The sequence below is a fragment of the Symphodus melops genome (assembly GCF_947650265.1).
Source record: "Symphodus melops genome assembly, chromosome: 2".
Classification (NCBI taxonomy): domain Eukaryota; kingdom Metazoa; phylum Chordata; class Actinopteri; order Labriformes; family Labridae; genus Symphodus; species Symphodus melops.
The window spans coordinates 12404108-12427138 of record NC_136692.1 but is presented as its reverse complement, the minus strand read 5'-3'; the positions used below and the strand labels follow the sequence as shown (position 1 = coordinate 12427138).

At 39.4% G+C, this 23031-nt stretch overlaps 3 protein-coding genes across 3 annotated transcripts in view; all 3 read right to left on the bottom strand.

Moving 5' to 3' along the window:
• Positions 1-936: 936 nt before the first annotated feature.
• Positions 937-13879, bottom strand: LOC306819676 (PDZ and LIM domain protein 3-like). Its single transcript, XM_079337119.1, is given in 10 exon segments — positions 937-1766; positions 2995-3106; positions 4188-4315; positions 6582-6640; positions 6646-6731; positions 6734-6767; positions 6888-6960; positions 7572-7653; positions 7656-7722; positions 13360-13879. Coding segments are annotated over 10 exon segments (924 nt in total). The 5' UTR covers positions 13453-13879; the 3' UTR covers positions 937-1576.
• Positions 13880-15956: 2077 nt separating this feature from the next.
• On the bottom strand, positions 15957-19346 carry LOC306819683 (E3 ubiquitin-protein ligase SH3RF1-like; the record flags this gene model as incomplete). The annotated part of the gene is made up of 4 exons (XM_079337126.1): positions 15957-17580; positions 18393-18499; positions 18731-18768; positions 19089-19346. The coding sequence occupies 4 exons, from the start codon at positions 19344-19346 to the stop codon at positions 17519-17521; spliced, it is 465 nt and encodes a 154-aa protein (XP_079193252.1). The 3' UTR covers positions 15957-17518.
• Positions 19347-20181: 835 nt separating this feature from the next.
• Positions 20182-23031, bottom strand: part of sorbs2a (sorbin and SH3 domain containing 2a) — a 36898-nt gene continuing 34048 nt past the window's right edge. Inside the window, exons 23-24 of the mRNA XM_079337093.1 lie at positions 21678-22724; positions 20182-20964 (exon numbers count right to left, since the gene is read on the bottom strand). Of these exons, the coding sequence (XP_079193219.1) occupies positions 20185-20964; positions 21678-22724 (1827 nt within the window). The 3' untranslated portion in view covers positions 20182-20184. The remainder of the gene's footprint in view (positions 20965-21677; positions 22725-23031) is intronic.

Below are 23031 nucleotides of genomic sequence, written 5' to 3'. Positions count from 1 at the left end.
ACTACCTGCTCTGCACACAGCCATACAAAAGATACAATTGTTTTAAATGGATTCAGCATATTCATATTCTAGTAACAGCAAAGCTGTGCTCTTTTTACAAAACAGCCCTAAATAATGTGTAGATTATCATTTAAAATAAATACATAGTTTGTTTTACACCCTTCCTGACCTTCCAGCCATAACACAAGGTCAAGAAGTGTGATACAGCCACTTCAGACACTCATTTCATAATGGTAAACTAACATTTTAGACAAAAAAACATCTGGTGATTTTCTCATATATGGTTTGGATTTTGTTTATCTCTGATATCTACAATATTTACTTTCCTTTCCCCCCATCACCAGGGCATAGGAGAACCCATGTAGAAGGCCAAATGTCATAGTTCTTGGGGATGTACATTATATTTCAACATATATCTGTGACATTTCATTGTTGTATAAATTCATTTTGCATGCACGGTTTTATAACAATTTGGAACTTTTTCTGACATCCATCTTGAAAAAAAGATATACATGTTTGTGCATAACTAGGCTTAAATGAGACATGCCTTTTTGCATACGGAGACCAGGTGTAAAAAATGAGGGGAAAATGATTTACACCTCATGGGGTAATATCTGCAGGGATGTACAATCTTCTTCTTGCTTGGTCACTCACTCTTTTATTTCTTCTTAGCCTCCATTGTATCAAAACATATACAGAAAAAGCCTAACTGGCTGCTTTTAGGATTTTAGGACTGGACTTTAGGATTAAGACATAAGGAATAGCAAAATGACTATTCTACAGTATGCAAAGGGGAATGCTGTTTTTGTTTGATTAATGACTACAGATTGATGTATGTGATATTAGCATTAGTTTCTTGTCACTTTTGCATTGCTGACTTCACTTTGAAGATATTAAAGAAGATAAGACATTTAATTTGGTTATGGTAGTCACTACTCAACTCTCAACTCAACTTTATTTATAAAGCACTTTAAACAGCCGTAGCTGGGAAAAAGCGCTGTACATACATGAAGAGCACAAAACATAAAAGAACTACTGTGAACCTGAAACGTATTGCAGGTAAGCACATACACAGAGCCCATACATTTGAACCATGCACCAACCCTTTTTGAAAATACGTTACAGCGCACATGCAACCAACACACTTTAATATTTGAGTTAAAAAGGAGAACCCATATTGATTATTTTAATGTCTCTTGGATGTACAAAGAAATCAAACTGTGGAGATAAGGATGCTAAAACATCCATTTTACCTGTAAACATTTCTCTTTTTTTTTTCATTCCAGACCTATTCTGCTTTAAATGTGGTGTTTTTCTTTGTCAAATCTTTGTGTTTATTGTCACTGCTGCTTGGCTCTATTAACAACGACTGTAGGTTCAATGATCAACCTGTTCAGACATAGATGTGATCTCAAGGTCAGAACTTTTAATGTTACAAACCTGTAAAGAGTGTATTTTTTTTAAGAGTATAATTCAAACAGAAAACATAGAAGTGAACACAAACAGATGTGAGATAAAACAAACAGAGAGGGGTATCTGCTCAAAGAGTGTCTGTTTGTGTTCATTAGTGGGGAATCTATGCAGAGGGAAAAGTTGTGATGAGGTCGTGTCCCTGTGGTGGTCTTGTTCGAGCTCGTGCATGAGTCTCACAGAAGAGCTCGCCCTCCACGAAGAAGTAGCCCTGCTGTTTGAGGTTGATGTCACAGTCGTTGCACACAAAGCAGCCGGGATGACGGTATTTGTCTCGTGCCTTCACCACCGTCCCACTGTAGCAAAAGAGATCGAGTTATCAAAAGAAAAGAGTTTATGGAGAGTGTTGCAAACCATACCAATAATTAAATAGCAACATTTTATACAGTTTTGAATATTATTGTTACCATGCTGATTGGTTTACATCTTTGGAGTACAGTACATGTATGCCTCTTCATGATAAGATTCAAAATACATGGAACAGCAAAAATCATCAAAACACACGTTTTCCACATTGGCGCCATCTACATATGAGAGTACAGTGGATAACTTTTGTGTTCTTCAGTGTTTAAACTGATCAGGTCAGGGAAGTATGCTAAGACTGCAGTTAACCTTGACTGCTGATTGGTTGCATGCTGCCAGTGCTGGCGTGACTGTTCTATTGGAAGCTGTGGATCTAGGATAACACACTGGTCTTTTACTGTGCTTTACATTTAGTTCATTTATACATTTGAAGATATTATGTATCTGTAACAAAAACCTTCAGTAAAGTATTGAAATGAAGAATCTGGACCATGACACATAATTTACATGTAATGGTGTAATTTACATCAGTAAGCTACTTTTAATTTTGTTCAAGAAAATTTAAAGCTTAAAGATGTTGTGAGGTGATTTTTTAACATGTTATGACTGAAATGATACTTGTGCCTCGATATAGTATGACCTTTGAAAGCAAACAAAACCATCAATGAAAATGTTGATCATTTCTATTACGTTGTTTTATATGCCTGAGTGAAGATGATGTCGTAAGCTAGGTGTAAGCTGAGAATATTTGGAGCACACTACCAACACAGCCTTTGTTTCCAAGATGTGTGAGAAATTGACTGATAAAAAAAAAAGCATTTTATGATTTTTGACAGTAAAAGATATCTAGGGGTCTAAAAATCACACAAACCGAAGATTTGTCAAAGGAAAAGTTGTTTTCTTTTTGTCTTTTGGATTTAGGTTTATGTTGTCAGCTGTCAATGTTCAACATTGTAGGTTTTTTAGGCGTTTATAGTAGGATTTTTGTTCCCTGTCCCTTTCAGCCCCATAGTTAGGGCTTTACATAACAGTGCTTACAGCCCTGGATGAAATGTAATGAACTTTGCTCAGTACTATTCAGCTATGGACAAAGAGATGGATTTCTATACATGCTAAAGTTTGCAGTGTTACAGTATTGTTATTGTCATTTTCTCCACGGTTTGTTTTTGTACTGATGTAAGCTCTGAATGGGAATAACAGATGATTTCTATTTTTACTCACACAATCCCATTCCCACACTTGTCACAGATGGGCAGTTTCTGCAGGTTTCCTGTGGGTGGAGCCAGTTTGGTTGACGGGGCTTTGACTGTTCTGGTTACAATGGGTCGAGTGCCTGCAGAGGGGGGGAGGGAGGGAGAGAGAGAGAGAGAGAGAGAGAGAGAGAGAGAGAGAGAGAGAGAGAGAGAGGGAGGGAGAGAGAGAGAGAGAGAGAGAGTGAGAGAGAGAGAGAGAGAGAGAGAGAGCGAGAGAGAGAGAGAGAGAGAGAGAACACTCACCCATGAATCACAACAAAACACTCATGTACATACATGTATGAGGCAGGGGGACTTCTAACATCTTGACACTGAAATGACTCTCCCTTTTTCTATCAGTGCGCATGCGTCTCAGTTAATAAAGGAAAGACATGGATGAGAGTTTTTATAATGGCATTGTTTAACATGCTTAACTTATAAAAGGATTACATTGAGGTGTTGATTTATAAGATATTTTGTATTCTTCATTTGGTTTGATAAATACAGATTAATCACTCTGTTAACATATTGCATAAATATGTATATACTTGTGCAATAGAATAGGTAGTCCATCTTGTTCTTGAAGTATATGAGATAATAATTGTGTATGTCACAGTGATTGGGCTACTCAATGAGAAATGTGGTATAAACACCTTGTTAACTCTAACCAAACTATTGAGAACATGTTTGATATAGCTGCAGCGTCACATTATTAATTAGCTTGAACTCCAAGCTTTGTGTCCCAAACCTTATCACTCTACGTTGAAGGTTTTATAACTGAACTAAATGCTCAAATGAAAAAGCACTGAGTCTGTAACAATATGTGTTTAATATTCATGAGCAAATATGCAACAGTTGTTCAATTCCATTTGATCAACTGCTTTAAGTGTTATGTTTATGTACAAAGGCCTTTTAATACCAATTATCTATACTGAGGCAGTGCTTCGTTACATTTTTTAATGTTTATTTGAATGTTCAATTTTATTGTTTTTTTTTCCCTTTGTCATGATGTGCTTGATGTCTCGTGTGAAGCACTTTGAATTGCCTTGTCGCTGAAAATAAACAAGCCTTGCCTTGCCTTTATTCCTGTCAGAAAAAAAGCGTCAATATTTCTCTGTATAGGTTAATAATTTCATCTTGTAAGTTGCGTGTTTTGTTCCTGTAGAGAGATTAAGAGCTCACCATCCCCATCGATAAACTCCTGTAGGGCTTTGAAGGAGCCAGACTGTCGAGGCTCCTGTGGTTCCTCCTCGCCGCTCTGCAACATCCTGTACACGTCAGAGTCCTCGATGCTGATCAGAGGCCTAGGGCTGATACACAACCATCCACACTTAAATACAATCCACAGTTCCATCTGTGTAGAACTATTAATCATCAAAAGCTCATTTTGGTTTGGATTATTATTTGATCATGACACAATTCCAGCAGCAAAACAAATGTTAATATTAATCCACTGAAGATTTGTTGATACTTTCTGGTTTGAGAGTGGAGGAGATCATGAACCTGCTGAAGATTATAAAGCTAAAGCGTGGCAAGTCAGCCTTAAAAGGAGAAAAAAGCAGAGCAGTAGATGGGACGAGGACTAGATAGATAGATAGATAGATAGATAGATAGATAGATAGATAGATAGATAGATAGATAGATAGATACTTTATTGATCCCGAGGGAAATTCAAGCTATGAGGAACTTAAAGGTAGTGATTACAGAAAGATACAAACAGAGTTTAAAAGCAGGCTGATTCTACAACATACACTCTTATCTTTCATCATGTTCTGTTTCATATAAAATTAATCTAACAAACTGGTAATATAGACACAACACAGAGAAAGAATTTATTGCAACAGCTGACATGACTTAGGTCAGATTTGATGCACGTCAGAAACTGCATTGAAGTCATGGAAAGATTAATTCCTGTGAGCTTTGGTAATAAATACTCTGAGTGACACACCATATATCAGGTAGCCTAATGAAATCCTCATGAACGGAGAGGAAGGCTAGAAGCTCACTCACTGTAACACATCTTTGATTGCATAAAGCAGCTCAGCTGACACCTTTTAAACACAGAGGGATTTAGAAGGTGAGTCATGTAAGCAGCAGGTGGACTCCCATAAGATATTAGTAACCCTGTTTGTCACAGTTTTACATAAAAAAACCCAACATAAATAAAGATAATTATTCTCAGTCTGTTACCAAACATTTGGCCTGAGGGTGGCACCAGAGGAGAGATTATGTATGTTGTAAAATGTGGTCAGTTAGTTCTATTATAAGGATATTAAATTAATTCTATTCAAAAGACAGCATGCAAGTTTGGAATATTTCCTCACAATCAGGGGCTTCTCCAGAGTGGAGGGCAGAGGTGATATGGGACCCCCTCGAAATCTTACTGGCCATCCTAAGAATCCTTAACTGTTATTGGATATTTGCCCTGCCAGAGGCGGGACTATACGTTAAAACCAACTACTTCATTTTTTTGCAGAAAGATGCAAGTAGTTTTCCTTATATATCAATGTGACGTGAATTTACATGTTACTTTAAATTGCAAAACAAATCTTTGCACATCTATTTCACAAAAGAGGCGCATAGGAAAGTAATACAATCTGTCTGACTTGCAATGAACTAACTGGCAATGTGTCTGTGTAGGAGTTTGCACATATATATGTAAGTCCTTTAAATTGTGCATTTGAACATAAATCTTGTTTTTGTGTCACAAAAAGTAAGCTAATGTTTTCATTATTTTGTGTTTCTTAGTAGATGTTATTGGAGAGGTTAGTGTAAATCATTGATATGTTTGTGTTTGTGTGCACATGGGTTAAGGTACTTCAGGCCCCACTGCATTAGTCAGTACCCCAGTCTAAAGGTTTAGATGCACCCCTACTCGAAATAAACAAAATAAACCTCCATGATTGAAACTATTAGGCAAGAATCAAAATGGAAAATGCCTAAAAAGATCTTGGAGATAGAAACGGTAATTGTGCAATTAGAATTGCAGGGCGCTTTTAGTGTCCTGATCCTTCTTTGATTTTTGGCTCAAGTATGATTTTTGATCCTGAAAAAAGTTTTGTCTCCAAAATTGACCTGCAAATAAATCTAGCAGTTAAGGCTGATATCAAGCACATATGCCAGAGAGATTTCGAGAACAAGATCATGTTCTTCTTCATCATTTATAAATTACAACCCATGATGGACATAAAAAAAAAAGAGTGCATAGATGGCTTAGCATGCCATGATACTACTAGGATTTTACAGGAATGTTTATGTTGTTTTTTCTGCTTTAATTGTAGATTTCAATCGTGTTGTACAAGGAAATAAAATCTCACTTGATGTTATTTAGCCTAGAACATTCGATTTTAACCTCAAATTTGAGCTATCTGACTTCGTGCGGACTCAAGAGAAAATGTTTTAATTAGACACACTGTTTATGATTGTGTATTTAAATGGCGGACTCAAGTGTTCATATGACTGGCCATTTCTTAAAAACGATACTATACTATGCAGGATTGGAAACAGCATATAGTTTCTATATGGTGTGATGCTTTTTCATGAGCATGAGTGAGTAGATTGAATGAGAAGCATCACCTCCCAGGCTTTTGGTGCACTAGGCCTCTGATCTGTCCCTGCATGGCGTCCTGGATGTTTCTGAGGAGTAAAGGCCTATAGGAGTGTTATACGATGAACTGACCACTTGGCGCTTGTCATCGATGTTTGCTGCTGCTACAAATGGCTGAGCTTTCGGTTGTGACCTGTGCCGATAGGTTTATATTCCTGCGGGGAGAAGAAGAGCAATAGTTTTAGTAAGACACTACAGTAGCAAACTAATTATTCAAAGCAAAAAAGCTAGCATTACCTTTAAAAATATGTATTACCTTCTCAACTCATACAAACCTGCTGTTCTGCTTCCAAGTTCATTTTGTATGGCTCGTCCATGACACGAGGAGACCACAGTTTGGATTCATTCCTGTAAATAAAAAATACAGATCTTGGTCAGAATGTAAGCCCAAGGTGATAGGAGAGAGAGAGAGAGAGAGATGAGAGAGAGAGAGGAGAGAGAGAGAGAGAGAGAGAGAGAGAGAGAGAGAGAGAGAGAGAGAGAGAGAGAAGAGAGAGAGATGAGAGAGAGAGAGAGAGAGAGAGAGAGAGAGAGAGAGAGAGAGAGAGAGAGAGAGAGAGAGAGAGAGAGAGAGAGAGAGAGAGAAATAACATGCAGGAAAAAGCCCCAGGTTGGATTATATCCATATCTTAAATATTCACATTTTAAAAGAATACATTTTTAATACTAAATTTCTCAATTCATGTATAATATTCAAATATACGTGTCACATCCAGTTTAAGGTCAGTAAAAGGATTTTGTTAAAGTAAAGTCCCTGTACACCTACTTTATTGTCTCCTAAAGGAAATATGACAACATCAAACAGCTACAAATCAACCTGTCAGAAAATCAGCCTTAGCACTTAAATAATTATAGCTATTATGGGGACCCCTGCAGTTTTCGGCATTGGCTTTATTTTTCAAGATCGATAGTTGCTGCTTGGCTCTAACAGGTAATGTGCATGTTTTTCTGTTTCTAACCTCTCTACAGTGAGACAGAGCTGACTGCTGGACTCTTTGATCTTGTTCTGGGCTTCACAGTGCAGCATGTCCGAGGCCGGGGCCCCTCGATGGCCAGGATGATGTCACCAGGACACAAGTTGGCTACAGCGGCCTTACTGCCGGGAGTGATCTGGGAGGAAAGAAAATATGGGAAAAAATAAAAGTATATGGGGGGAAATGATAAATGGACAGATGGTTGGTTTATTTGTTCAGTGAGATGAAACAGGCCTGTGACAAATCACAGAAAGACACGAACGAAAGAGTGGGGAAACATAACAAATAGAAATGCTTCCTTACAGGTGTGTATTGATCACTGTGTCACTAGGATTACACTGTGTTTTTTTTTTTTACCAACATATGTGTAAAGTACTTTGTGTTGGTGAATTCTTTCAGAAACTCCACAATTTTGACTCCTTTGCCAATTTATCCCTGTAAGTTGTAGTTCTCACCACAAACAAAAACAAAACAACAAAGAAAACCCATTGTGAAGTTGTATTCAGCGTTTTTATTCTCAACTACATCCAAGAGAGACACAAGTAGATTCCACACGTCAACAAAGTAGATCCTAATAGTTCTGCACTGAACTATATCAGTTCATGCTTTCAATTAAAATAACTATAATAAGAAACGGTTATGCATTTCCCTATTTATTTTGTGTCATCAAAACTAATCTTGCAGCAATATCAGTAGAATAGGTGATACCATCGTTGGAATTGTCAGTGATTCAAAGATGTTGCCTTCTTCCTGGTAATCTCATTATAACATATTTCAAGTGACAAGATATAAAAATAACATCTTGAGTCAGCATCTGAATTACATTTAAATAACTCTGATTTCGACACAGTACTATTTGCATTTAAATTGCATTATGAGTTTCTCAAATAACTCGGAGAGGAATACATTCTCGTTCACAGTCCCAGCTGTTTGTTCTGTTCTGTTTTGAACTTCTGATGGAGTTCAATCACATTATTATGGATCTGAGAGTAAAATTATATTATTTCACGAGCTACTTCAAAAACAGTCTCTGATTTCCTTTCCCTTAAATCCTTACAGCCCAGTATGTACAGCTGGTGCAGCATTGTGAGAAGGGTGGTCTGTTCTCTATCAGTAGCACTTCATCTGTCAATAAAAAAAACTCTTGCACAAACCCACGTTCCTGTTCCCCTGCTGGGACCACAGCTTTGTATGATTCATTTTCTTCTTTTTTGAGTCTATCCAAGTCCAGATACATCAAATGTAAAGCAATACCTAAACTCCACTAAATACCTGAAGAGAAAGATGGAGACCATTCATGACCTTTAATCTATGATTTGTCACCATATGCACTCTGTAAAACACCATGCTCTCTCTGAGAAGCAGCAGGAGTTATGTAAACACTCGTCTGTGGCTGGTATTCATGCATGTAGACTGTCCATCTCCTGCTGTGGAGATAAAAACTGCTTCCCATGAAATAAGTTTTCTGCTTGACAGGATGTGATGTAAATGAAGATGAAGTCCAAGAAAGCCCCATGACTCAAAGAGGATCCCTCAGATCGGCAGCGTCACTATCCACAGACATATAGTGTTACTGGACACATTCGACTCCCAGCTACACTGGGATGTTACACTTTAACTCGAATGAGGTCATGTGCCTATAAATATCAGCGGATGACAGACGGCTGCAGTCTGTCTGCAGGTTTCATTGCTCTCATTTCTATTGCCTGAACTTGGCTTTTTATTGGATTCTTTTGTTTCCAAGTGAGTTAGATCTCATGTCAAACATTTGTCTACCTTTCTTTTTCTTTAAGTTATATATTTCCTCTAGCCTTTGCAAACCCCCCTAAACACACACACACACACACACACACACACACACACACACACACACACACACACACACACATTTCTTTGTGTTGAACAAGAGGACCGCTGTGTGGACCATAGAGAGTAAACATGGTCTCTGTTGGAAGCTGTTGCGCTCGTAGATTGAGTTTGAAACAACATATCTACTACAGGTGAAAAGGTTAAACATTGTTGCTTTAAACAAATGTTCAAGAATCAAAATCACGCTTGTCATCATGCTTGTGTGTGTGTGTGTGTCTGAAGCTCCTGCTGTTTGTAGGCGCACGGTATGTCTAATGGGTCGGTAAGGCCTTAACAAACTGTGAAATTACACACTATAGGTCAGTCAATATCACATTGTTTCAGATGCAGTAATGGTGTAATGATGGCAGAACTCATTTATGTCATTGTTGCCTTTAACACATGGTTTTTGTGGTACCATTACCAAGCGGCACCGAGACATACGCACACATAAATGCTCACCACGTTCTGAGACAGATGCTGTACATTTAATCAGGCTCCTGCTGAGTGCTAAACAACTGTGGGTGCTAATGTTTCTTCATATTTACCAAGTGTGATCATATTTAATCATTTGCTGCTGTAGTTTTCACAATTTTTTTGTACTGTGTACAACAAGAAAGCTTCCAGAGAGTGAAGTCACGTTTGTTCGAGTGTTCAGTTTTCAGTGACGTTTAGTTAATTTCGTTTTTTGATGCTATATATCAAGGTGTAACACCAGTAACACACGATTGACCGCTCTGTTGACACGTGAACGTCCTGCGGTGCTGTGTGCAGATTAGCAGTGTAAAAACGACAGTTAATAAACACGAACAGGAGAATCATTCAACTTTTCACAAACAAGAGTGTGTTCTTTAAACCTTCTGTGGACTGAAGCGACCTGAGAGACCTTAAGGTTGAATGTGTGTTTTGGTTCGCAGAATGGATTTGATGTAAAAAAAAAAGAAAAAGAAAAAAAAAAAGATCCAACAACAGCTGATCTTTACTGCAGAGACTCCAGACTGCAAAGACTTCACTGCCCTCAATAAGCTACTGCCGCAACTCCCCTCATAATGCATCTCAGAAGTGTTCATTTAGACCTTTGTTGCCTGCTAAATGTCCGTATCTATGAGCGTAGTACATTTTTAGTGCAGGCTTGTTTTTATTAAATTACAGATTTCACACTTAACCTAAGACAACCCGATGACATCATCAGTGTTTTTTTCTCTTTGACCTAAAAAAAACTTCCCCAAGAGCCAAACAAAACAGTACACAACTGTTTTCACGAGCTCAGTCGCTCTGCGCTCATTAAGACAAAGTAAACTGATCCTGATGTGTAAATTTGGCACTGGGCTCCTTTCAGGCTGCTGTCTACAGAAGAAACCGATAATAATCACTTGTGTTTACTTTCCTTGAGCAGCTGAGACACCAGCAGGAAGATGTTCCTGACCAAAAATGGCAGTGGAGGGAGACACAGCATTCACTCGTACTTAAAAACAGCCTGAAGGTTAACAGCAGCAACAATTCCTGTTACATAATAGAAAGTGTATTAAGCTAACTTTACAAATCTAATTGTCTTGCAAGTACAGAGATTACATTCGCCTTTTAATGCTCATATATAATTTACCCTCGCTCATTCCTCTGCTACATCCTCCATCCAGTCCTCTCTCATCACTCGTCTTATATAACCCCTGAGTGTCCTCTAACACAACAGGTGTGAGGTCATTGGGCAGAGCAGAGGTTTGGACAGCTAGCGTTGCTTTTTGTCAGTGAGCTTACTCCGGCATCACTCACTAAATATAGACACGACCGAGCAGGATCACTGAGTCTCTTCACAGTTGATCCTGTGGGACACTGAACACAAAGTCGGACCACTGGTGAAGACGTCACTGTTCAGAAAGGTTCTTTATTAAATAAGGGTTAAAAAAAAATGTTCCAAACTTTAAACCCAAAGAATTAAAGACATTTCCCGTTTATACTTAAACATCTGCGAGACTTTTTCAAAGAAGGTTTGAATGTTATCGTGTAAGCCTTGAAAGATTTCATTTGAGTTTTTGTTCATGTTCATATGAATTTCTAAATGTCCTTCTCTGATTTTTTCTGCTGATTGTTTGACATCAGAGATCATTTAATCAGTGTTTCGAACATTTAATGTGTTTGTGAGATGTCGTTAGCTCAAAAAGTGTTTTACATCACACATCATGAGGACATCGCTCGATGCAACTAGCAATATAAAGGCAGACACCAGTTCTGCTCGTGCCAGTTCATATAAACATTTACATTTATGACCTTTTTGACATCATGAACAAGTCAACAGACCCAATGACACAAAAAACCAACTCATTTTTTATGCAAATGTTGCCTACCAGGTATCATTAAACAAATTTAAACTTCGTCTATCTGCGCCAAATTTAAAACAGCGCATTCAGAATCTAATCAGTTGAGTTAAATATCATGACTGTGAACAATAACAACAAGAAATAATTAATTAAAGGTTAAACTAAAAGCTGGCAGCAGAAAAGTTCCTCAAGTCAAACTCAATGCATTTTTAAGCGAATTAATATGACATGATTATCTTTGAGGACATAAACTTAAAAAAACTCTGAAAGGGAACTAATTGGTTTTAATATCTGTGAACTTCATACGTAAGTGGTAGTCTAAGACTGCTGAATTTATGTTTACTCCATCCCCACCCTTCTCTCAATTGTTGGTGTTAATCTTGTGCTATAAGCTAACTGGTGCCTATCTACAGCAATACAGCACAACAATAATGTTCTTTTCCAACTCTCAGTGACCTAAAATCTCTCCAAAAAATGACATTAAACTCTATAAACAATCGCAGCAACCATCATGTCATAACTAAATGTGATTGGGATGTTTTGCTGTGCTTTGTAGAAACAGGAAATACCATATCAGCCCCAGGAAATGGTCACTTTCACCAAGAGACAAAAATATATCCCAATTCATCAAATCCGATTTTTTTGCCCTTCTCTTTGAGACCATCATCTTGGAATAAATGATTGATCTTGGCCCAAGAATCTCTAATTCGGTGGCTCAGAGTTTTCTTCAATGTGTTACAGTTCAGTTTACTGTCACGTGTACGCTGTCATCTCCCAGCTTTGCCCGTTCTGTCAGTCTACAAACATGATGAGCTGCATGATGCTGCTCGCTGACCTTAAGCTGACATTTACAAGCTTCTGAACAGCTGAAAAGTTAATATAGATGCCAACACAGTAACTATCTTCTTCAATAGCTGATGACTTCATCCTCATTGTGTCGCCTCCGTTAGCATGAATGTCCTGAATATATGTGGGATTAAAGCTCCTGTGAAGAGTTTTATCTGGTCATGAAACACACATAATACGGAGAACGGGGGTGCGCCATAATACATGCAAACAGAAAGTTTTTCACAGAGGCTTTAAGTCAAAATAGTGAGGCATAATTCCTTTTTTTAATGAATGATTTGTTTACTATTTATTTACATAACCTGCAGGTCTTATTTGAAATAATGTGGTAATATCACTCAGCCCTTAAAGTCAACTATCACAAATCCACTCAATGACACACACACACACACACACACACACACACACACACACACACACACACACACACACACACACACACATTTGTGTGTGTGTGTGTGTGCACATTTCAGAGTACAATGTAAGCTGCTATTTGTATCTAAGCCTCTTGCATTTGCCATGGCACAGGTGCAAACCTCATACCACACTGAGTCCAGACAGAGTCTTTGGAGAAGGAAGCTTTCCTGGAATCTGGACTGATGCTGAACTAAATCCTCACCAGACTGAGGCACATTCACTTCTTGTTTTAACTGCCAACATTGTCAAACTTTTGATATGTTAAAAAGGCTTTTCTTTGATCTAGTTCAAAATTGTCGTTTTTTCTTTTCTTGTATGCTTATAAAAGATTCTCATCCCTGACTCACCCTGGAGACGGTCAGGGGCTGGTTGAAGTCCTTCCCTCCCGTCAGCCGAAACCCCCAGGGGGCCGGACCGTCCAGCACGACATTGAGTGGCATGACCCTTTAATGTCTCCCCTCCCTGCTGTTAGATTACAACAGCACACAAAGTACACTGCATACTATGAGGAGCAGAGTTAAAGAGCAAGTGATAGAGTATCAAAGTGATGGAGGATTTGAACCTCGTGGGCGGGTGCAGGGGGAGGAGAGTGGACAGACACCACCCCCAGGGGTGAAGTAATTGGTCCGATTTTGGCAACTGCAGAGACTTTTCTAGCAGCACTTGTTCTCTAGTTTCTGGTGAACATTTTGTCTTATTTCTTCATCTCTCTCTTCAAATTAAAGCCATTTTTTACTTTTCAAAAGCAACCATCAAAGCGTTCAGTCGTTTGAATCCATCTGGGGCTCTGAGACTTTTTGTACTCTTGTGACTTTTTAGAGACAGTGTGAGAATATAAACCAACCCCCCTCCTCATGGCTCCTCATCCCGGGCTGCTTACGGTCTGGCTGGCCTCATCTTGCTCTGGTTGACGGGTCCTGCTGCTCCTGTCCTTATTTGGTCTGGTGGCGCAGCTCCACTCAGATGCTCTGCAAGTTCCACAGGAACATTCCAGCTACTATTGATCTGAAGGAAACCCAGGACTCTTACTTGCCTCTGAACGTGTCAAAAATAGAGCTCAGCACATCAACTAATTTCTGTTTATACCAGAAACTGGGCTCCATCTGGAGTTTTTTTAAGTTCCTAAAAATAGTGTTTAGTGTTTTTGTTTATATTTCCATCCTTAAAACTAAGAATGAAATTTGTCTTAATTCAATAAATACATAATCACTAGCTATAACATCTGTGATACCGTTTAAATGAAATGATGATGCACTGCAAAGCCTGTTTTAGTATTTTCTCACAAATAAAAGACTTTCTGAATCTTGGTTTTTCTACAAAAATGTTCCCTGGATAATTTCTCAAACATGTGAAATCATGTTCTAGTCACTTGTCAAAAGCTTCTGACAGGTATACTTGAATTTCCCTCGGGATCAATAAAGTATCTATCTATCTATCTATCTATCTATCTTATAATTAATATAGGCCTAGTATAAAGTTGAACCTGCAAGTAGCCCTTTAGCCTCTCTGCTGTAATCTTGTATTGCCAAAGTCTGATATTTCTCTCATAAATGAGACATGTTTTTGTGGGTGACATGTTCCTGCCGTTAATAGCTACTCACTTCATGTCAATAACACTAACTACTTATTGCATCTGATCTTTAAAAAAAAAAACAACAAAAAAAACGTGCACACCTTTAACTTGTTTCAGTCGTAGGGAGTTGGAGCTGTGTGCAAAAGACAGTCATAGAGTAGCTGCAGAATTGAAAAAATGAACAGTAGCTTTTAACCTTTTCATGGTTTGTGTCGGCAATAAACTAGCCACTAGCTTGTTCTCCTGGATTATTGAAGGTCAGGATAAACAAGACCTACAGCTAATTCACAGCTGTTACTATGGCAGCCCGAAGTGAGCATGCCTCCATACACTTTTGCTCCATTTTCTGTGATAATGAGTGTTATCCGGTTGTTTTCTGGACAGCTCGACTTTTGTATCTATAGTTTTATCACAGGAACCATTATATTGAGATCAGGAGACAAATGCGTGGAGATGTTGAGGAAAACAAACATAAATGCCTCGCTATCACAGCAAAACAAAACATAAAATGGAAGGCTGCATGTCTGTATATCACTTGTTTGTTTTCATTTTCAACATTATCAGAATATCAGCCAGCACGTATTTTACACATTCGCAGCCTTTCTCTTTCCCCTTTTTTTTTGGAATCTGCACATTACCTCCCTGAAGTGCTCAATACCGCCATCATCTGTCCACATGTGGAATTGTGAGAAATTGCAAGGACGTCACTGTCTGCTCATCCCCATACAAAACAAAAAGAAAGAAAGAAAAAAAAGAAGAAAACTTGGTCGGAAAAGGTCAAAAACTCTGCAGTGTTTTTTTTTTTGTTCATATTCAGGATCAAATAATGTTGACTATTTCATCTACCAACTGGATTTTATTAGCAATACAGCCTCATAAAATCATCCAACAAATGCTAAGATATTGTAGAAATACTAAGGTCCGAGAGTGTGCATTGAATTTTGATATTAACATGAATAACATATGGTTAACATTTTCATTCCATGTATAAACACATCAGGATCTAAATTCATATCTCCAATCCAAATCTGCCCTTAGAGTTGTATCAAAGTTTGTCTCCACATTGTTTGTGATCATTTCAGTGCACACCTTCCTGATGTTTTCTACTCTATTTATGCATAAATTAATTTTTGAAATCACAAAAGAGGATTACATATACATGGCTATAAATGTTGTGAGTTGGATGTAAGGCAGCAAACCATAACCCGACTCACTCTATCTACAGTAATGCCAGAGTTAATACGTCACTGGCTTTAAAAAACAACAAACAAACTGGAGAAGAAAAGGCCTACATGCCGGGCTACAGCTAAATGTTGAGGAAAGTAGCACCACCGGTGAAGAATGTGACGAAAGAAAGGAAACCAAATGTGATGGTGGGTGAGAAAAAGCTGACTTTATAAAGCAAAGTGGATGTTTGCCATTTTACAGCTCTCATACAAAAGACTTACAAAACACACACGCGCACAAGCACACACAGTGTTCTCACTCCAGCTCAAACGGTGGATGGCAGGGTGTGACGAATGATGCGTGAATGATAAAACAAAATATATCTTAAGGTGCTTCAACAATTGTTTTTGTTGTGCATGTCCATCCTATGTGAAACATGTCAAATGAGAACATATAAAACGCAAATGCATTCAAATATTGACTGAACATGATGAGATAACATGGAAATAGTCCTAGGAGTATATAACTACATGAAACAGTGACACTCCTTGACAACATGGTTATAAGAGGCCTTCAAAGTTTGCAAAAAACACAGTTCCATGACTGAAATAAGCCGTTTCATCCTGCGCCTGACTTATAAAACATCATGACACCTGGCATCATTATGACCCGTGAAACAATTTTCTGGACAATAATAATTATTAAAATAACAATCCTTCACATGTGACTCTGCTGCTGTTAAAAGAAGTTATAAAAAAAACAAAAAAAACAAACAAGGTTTGCTCCTTCCTTCCTTAAATCATCATTTCGACCTGCATTTGTCCCCTAATAAATATAATACCTAAAAGGTTGGCAATATTGTTGCATACACTTGTCAAACATGACCAAACCTCTAAACCCTCGAAGCCACATGAGACTGTCGTGTGAGATTCTGAAGTGAAGTCTGAGATCAATCAAACACAAAGTGTGTTCAAGTTAAAGTGCATCATTCTTAGAGTGAAGATGAAGAACCAACAACTTCAACAAAATGATTTTGTTTCTAATCTAATGTGTGGGTTTTAGAGCGCATGAACTACAGAGTGTCAGTGATGTTTTCCCCACTTACTTGTTTCTTCAAAGACCGATGAACTCCATCCCCAAATGCAACATATTAATACCTTAATTCAAATTGATGCATGAACATCTTTTCCACGTGTAACTATCATCCTGACAGCTCTTCAATACACTTCATAGAGAACAGACCTGCTGACAGAATACTGTTTTTGCATCACTGCACTGAATGTCTTTGGGGATATTCATGACTGAACACTGAATGAAATGTAACAAGTGATTTTGAATGTGCAGGAAAAAGCAAAACATGATCATGGTTACTGCCCTTAAAAAAAAAAAAGGAAAAAAAAGGAAAATGTTGCTGTGGTGCCTTTTTTCTGTCAGTGAATGTTTGCAAAGTTGCTTTGATTTTTTTTTCTTCCATGACTGTCAGTAGTTAAAGGTCACTCACTGGAGCACAAAGTTTGGATTCTCCTCGATAGAAAAATAAGGACTAGAAGATACAGTTAAAAAAAACAGTATTATTCCATTAAAGATGGCTAGTTTGAGCTAATTGTTCTGTCTGTGTGAAGCTGAAGAGCCACACATACACGCAGACACAGAAACGTGTGCTGGGTCTCAGGGGCTCAGTGTTGGGAGGTGGTGGTGTCCTGCGGGTGCTGTGCAGATGATGAGGTGTCACAGAGTGGGGCAGGAGGGAGAGTCTGGAATTGTCATTATAGCTGCTTCACGTAGTTTCCTGGGAAGGTTCCAAACAACTTGCTCCTCCGGGAGGTCCCTTTAAAAACAAAGAGCAAAAATAAAATCAAATTCTGCAATTCTCAAACTTGGCATCAGTATTAGCTGTAAATGATATTACTGCAGGGCCGGATTACTGGAGATCAACGGAAACATGAAAAGAACATAAGGGTAGGACATGTTTTCAGAAGAAACAGTAAAACCAAAACGATGAAGATTAAAACGGGAAACAGGTTGAAATTGGGCTCACTGCAGGATAATGTTGTCTTCTTTAACAGGCACGTCAGAAACACTGTATGTGATGGGACCACAGCGCCCTCTAGTGGTTCAGTCTGTTGATACTTAAAAAAGTAGGACACAATGCTGCCAAGCGCACCATGAAACCGACAGAACCAGCTCTTTGAATCCTCAGTGCAGAGTTAGATAATTGATTCTTTCATTTGTCTGTTTAACACAATTACTAATAATTGTAAGAATAATTCAATTACTGTTTTACAAAGTGTTTCTATTTATTCTTCCATCCCATTGAAGGCACTGAGGCTAAACAAGAGACAAACAAACAAGTTGTTAAAAAGTAAGTTATTGTACTTCAGTTGTTGGAACTGATAATTCAAGCTTCTCGAGTCCTACTAAAGATTTGTATGTTGGAGTGAAGGTAGCCTGTACGACTGGCTCTTATGTTAGTGATAAAGTGACCAACATGGATGCACAGTCACAGGAAAAGTAACTTTCATACATTTCTTACCAATCCTTTTGTTGTGTGCCACTGTCTAAAGAGAAAACACTGAAACCAGCATGTTCATTTTATTTCTTAAAGATGACGATCAGCCTGTCTTAAAGACTTCATCTTACCAACAAACCAGCCATCGTCACACTTCTCCATCACGTCCACGACGTCGCCCTCCCTCAGCTCCAGCTCATCCTCGTTGCGAGGCGAGTAGTTGTACACGGCCTGGTACCTAAAGAAACATTTACTGTTATGATAGTTATCGTCACCTGTGACTTTTCCTCTTTTATTCACAATGTTCTCTAATATCTGACTGAAGGGAAACTATAATATGTTTTAGTTAATCACAGTTGCTGCACACATTGTACACTCTGGACAGCCTTCAGACTATTAAAGATAATGTTGTTTTTTTTCGTTGAATAATTCGAGGCATAAATAAAAAAATAAATAACATGTCACTTACGGATCTCCTCCACCTTGCAGTGCATCCTGTACTAATCGCTGTGCGAAAGAGAGAGAAAAAAAACAGACAAAAAGTGAGTATGTTGTATTCATGAGGCTTCTCTTTAACTTTTAAAAACATTGATCTGAACCTGTCTTTTTAAAATGAGATATAACTTCATACCCTGATGAACAACCGCTTACTCCCACAACCAAAAGGAGGACAAATAAACCAGCTAACATTCAGGGATTCAGCAAAATGCTACCATTCTTTCTTTCCTAAAAGACAATGACTCTGGATGTGGAAGATAGGATACATCTGAATGCATGCTTTGTAATATGTGTTGATCAGAAGTGGTGTAGCTGACATGCCCCCCTACCCTTCGACCTCTAATGTGGGACATGTAGGACCTCCGGGACAAGATGGGGCTACGAGGAGGTTTACCACCAACAACTGGATCCTGCTTCACAGGCAGAAAGACCAGAGGCAACACAGCGATAATCGTCAGCAGTGACTGAATCAGCAGATAAACACGAGCTGAACACACACACGAGCGCAAAGGCTTACGACTAATTCCTGTAAAAACACCATCCTTCAACATGCCAAGAAAAAACCCTTCAAAGCACACCGCAAACATCCAACAAGAGCAACTAGGGGTTGGGATTCAAAGCGGGTAACTCCTGATGCACAGTCTGATGATAATCAATCATAAAGAGATGCATCATAATTTCTGAGTTTAGGACTTGTGTATTTCATCACTGCAATTTGGTGAATTCACAACTTCGAGATTCTTAGCTTTTGAGATTTCAAATCGATTCAAAACTTAAATCAGAATCAGTCGCTCCCTGCTAAGTGCTAAGGCTAGCTCTTTAACTCAGTAGCCAAATGGATCAGCACGAAATGCCGCCGGTTTCACAAATGACTGGAGTAGATCCTGAAGTATGATTTGAATCGAAAATCGATTCTAAATGGAACTGTGAGTAAGCCAAACATTCCCAGCCGTGCTGTCCAACAACATCCTGCTGTCTGCTTCTTCTTATATCTCCGGGTCACTTTTGTATCACAATGGTCGGGATGAAAATAGACGAATCGATATTCCCACTAAAATAAATCCACAAAGCACTTATTAGAGAAGAGTGCGATGCATGTTAGTGAATAAACAAAGCAACAAAGCACTTCTTATTGACAATTAAGTTAATCTGATGACATCAATACAAAGTAGAGCCATACATTATTAACTTAAGCCTCTTACTTCTTCAAACTGTTGTTAGTCCAACAAACAAGCCAAAACATCCAGTAACGTTGCTTATTAAAATAAACTGTCATGGCATTTATCCGACACAAACAACATAAAGGGTTAATAATATTGCCTGTTATCTGTTCACACATTGTCTCAGTCAAGTTGTGACAGAGGAGGAGAGAAAGTTATTTTCAGATGAGTTCTTGCCACAATCATTGACACCACACACCGAATCTTACTCAAAGCCATTATCTACGCATTCCAGCTTTACCTTCACCTTGGGAGACCTACGTCCATGATATGGTACAGTGGGAGGAGCTGGGGGAGAGCGTGGGGTGGTAAGAGGAGGAGAAGGAGGTTTAGGGGGAGGCGGGGCGGGGAGGGGAGGAGGTGAATCTGAGTCAGGGTGAGATGTGATGGGATGTGAAGGACAGGGAGAGCTCGAGACAGAGCGCTGGGACGGAACATTTGGAGAGGCCAGAGAGGAGTGGATGGGAGGTGGTGACACGGGTGGGGAGGGAGAGACCGGAGGTAGTGGTGATGTCATTAGGCGAGGGAGGGAGGGTCGAGGGGAGACAGGGGGAGAGGGAGGGATGATGAGTCGATCCTGTCCTTGTGAATAGGAGGAAGAGGAAGAAAAATGAGTGACAGCAGCAGAAGAAGAAAAAGGAGTGACAGCAGAAGAAGAAGAAAAAGGAGTGACAGCAGAAGAAGAAGAAAAAGGAGTGACAGCAGAAGAAGAAGGAAAAGGAGTGACAGCAGAAGAAGAAGAAGAAAAAGGAGTGACAGCAGAAGAAGAAGGAAAAGGAGTGACAGCAGAAGAAGAAGGAAAAGGAGTGACAGCAGAAGAAGAAGAAGAAAAAGGAGTGACAGAAGAAAAAGAAGAAGAAAACAAATAAAAAGGAGTGACAGCAGAAGAAGAAGGAGGGGGAGGTAAGGAAGTTGGAGGAGGAGGTGGTGCGGAGGTTGAGGGGATGCTTGGGTCAGGAAGTGAAGCAGAAGAAGAGACATCAGCCTATGGAGGAAACGGCATACAAACGTGTGATTATGACGCTAAACCAATCAGAGGCTTCATGATAAAAAAACGTATCTTTAGGATCAATTATGACGGCTAAAATGCGCTGTTTTACCGAGCCCTGGAAGGATGTGGAGGAATAAAACAAACGGTGAAGGGAAAAAAAAAAAAAAGACTGACTAAAACAAAGGAAGTATGAGAGGCAGATTATCATCAGGAGGTTCAGTGATGGATGGACTTATGCACAGGTGTTTGTCCTCAAAACTGTAATCAACAACAACAGCCTGCTTTTGGCAGAGCAGCAATTATCTTTAGAAACGGCGTGTGAATGCCAGTTTCACTCGCAACAAACTACGGCCTGCAATAATTATTTCACAATGCACCATGGTGAAACTGACAATATCTCTATCCCTACTGTAATTTGGTGTCAGCTTCACCTCCTATCAGGCTTCATTCTTTAGCTTCTTTTTACCGCCGTCCAACATTATGCCTCTGTCAACTTCCTCCTGGGCTGCTGTCCTCGTACCCTCATTCACGTCAAATGTGCCACTGTGAGGAGTCATGATGTAGTAACGCGGTGTGTCAATTTTTTCGTGTACTTTTTAGCCTGTGAGATAAACTTTAAATATAATGTAAACAGTTTCCCGCCATCTCTCTTCCAGGGCCCCATCGTGTCTCTAAAGTCAACAGATGCAGCTCACACCATGCTCTACCTGCGGACTGAGTCTCTCATTAATGTCTTTAACGTCCTCCTCTTTGTCCTCTCTAGTTTCATCGTCTTCCTCGATGAACAACTCAGTAAATCCCCTTCCTTTCACCGATGGTGGTGTTTGCGACTCGTCATTTAGAGTTTTTAACCGATGTTCCAAGCTGTGGGAAAGCGGCTCCATTGTAACGGGCTTGTGAAGCGCCTGCGGCTCGAATTGAATGCTGCGTGCCGAGTCAGTTGCTGTGGTGTCTGCTGGGGGTCTCACAGCTGGCTGATCGGGCTCGTCTGTTTTTAACTTAAACTTGCTCTTTGATTTACTCTTCAGTGAAGATGTAGGGGAAACTACAGCAGATAATCTTGAAGTGTCAGTATCATCTGTACTGGTAAATTCCTCAAAAATCATCAACAAGAGATCTTCATAAGGGTCTTTCACTTGCAGATTAGAATCAGGGATTTTGCTGCTTTGATTTTCTTGTAATTTTAAATTGGGCTGCGGAGGAGCCTGTGTGGTGGACTTGAACGGTTCTGGCACAGTGCTGGAAAACACCTCTGGCTTACATATGTGCCGTGATTGGTCTATTCCTTTGCCACTGTTGTGTTTTAGTGAAGAGTCAGGCAGTGGAGAGGTAAATGAGGAATGAGGAAGGGGAAGAGGGGGAGGAAGAGGAGGAGGTGGGGGAGGAGGAGGAGGAAATGGTAGTGTTGGTTGGGAAAACAGCGAGGCAGCAGAGGTGTGACCAGGTCTCCCTTCTCTAAAAGGAGGAGTCTTGGAGAACATCTGGGGCAAGAGGGCAGCGCCTCTTTGCAACGGAGCAGGTGAGGGTGACTTGGCCTCTCCAGTCTGTAGGAAAGGTGGCAGGTCCGTGGGGAGTGGGGGTGGTGTGGGCGGTATAGGGGTGGTGGCGAGCGAGTGAGTTGGAGTGGACAATGAAGGTTCCATTGTAAGAGACAGCCATTCATTGGTGACAGCTTTTAAGTCATGCCTTCTCACTGAGGGCTGAGCAGTGGGGAGGTCAGGAGTATAGGAGGATGGAGGTGGATGGTAGAAAGGCTCCAGGAAGGTGAAGTTAAAAAAAAAAACAAGGCAGAGTGTAATTTATAGAACTGGAACAGAGAGTCAAGCTGTAAACAGTGAAAAAGCTGTGGACACCCGTAGACTGATGTTATTATTTATATTATTTATATATAAATTCACGTCACTAATAATTCAATCGAACTCTAATCTTTTCTTCCAAAATGTGACTGAGGATTTCAAACACCCAACATTAATGTCCACCGATGGAAAAGTTACCCCACAATTATTTATCCATCAATTCTTTCAGAGCTTTTTTTTTCTCGACACCTTCAGGTATAAATGT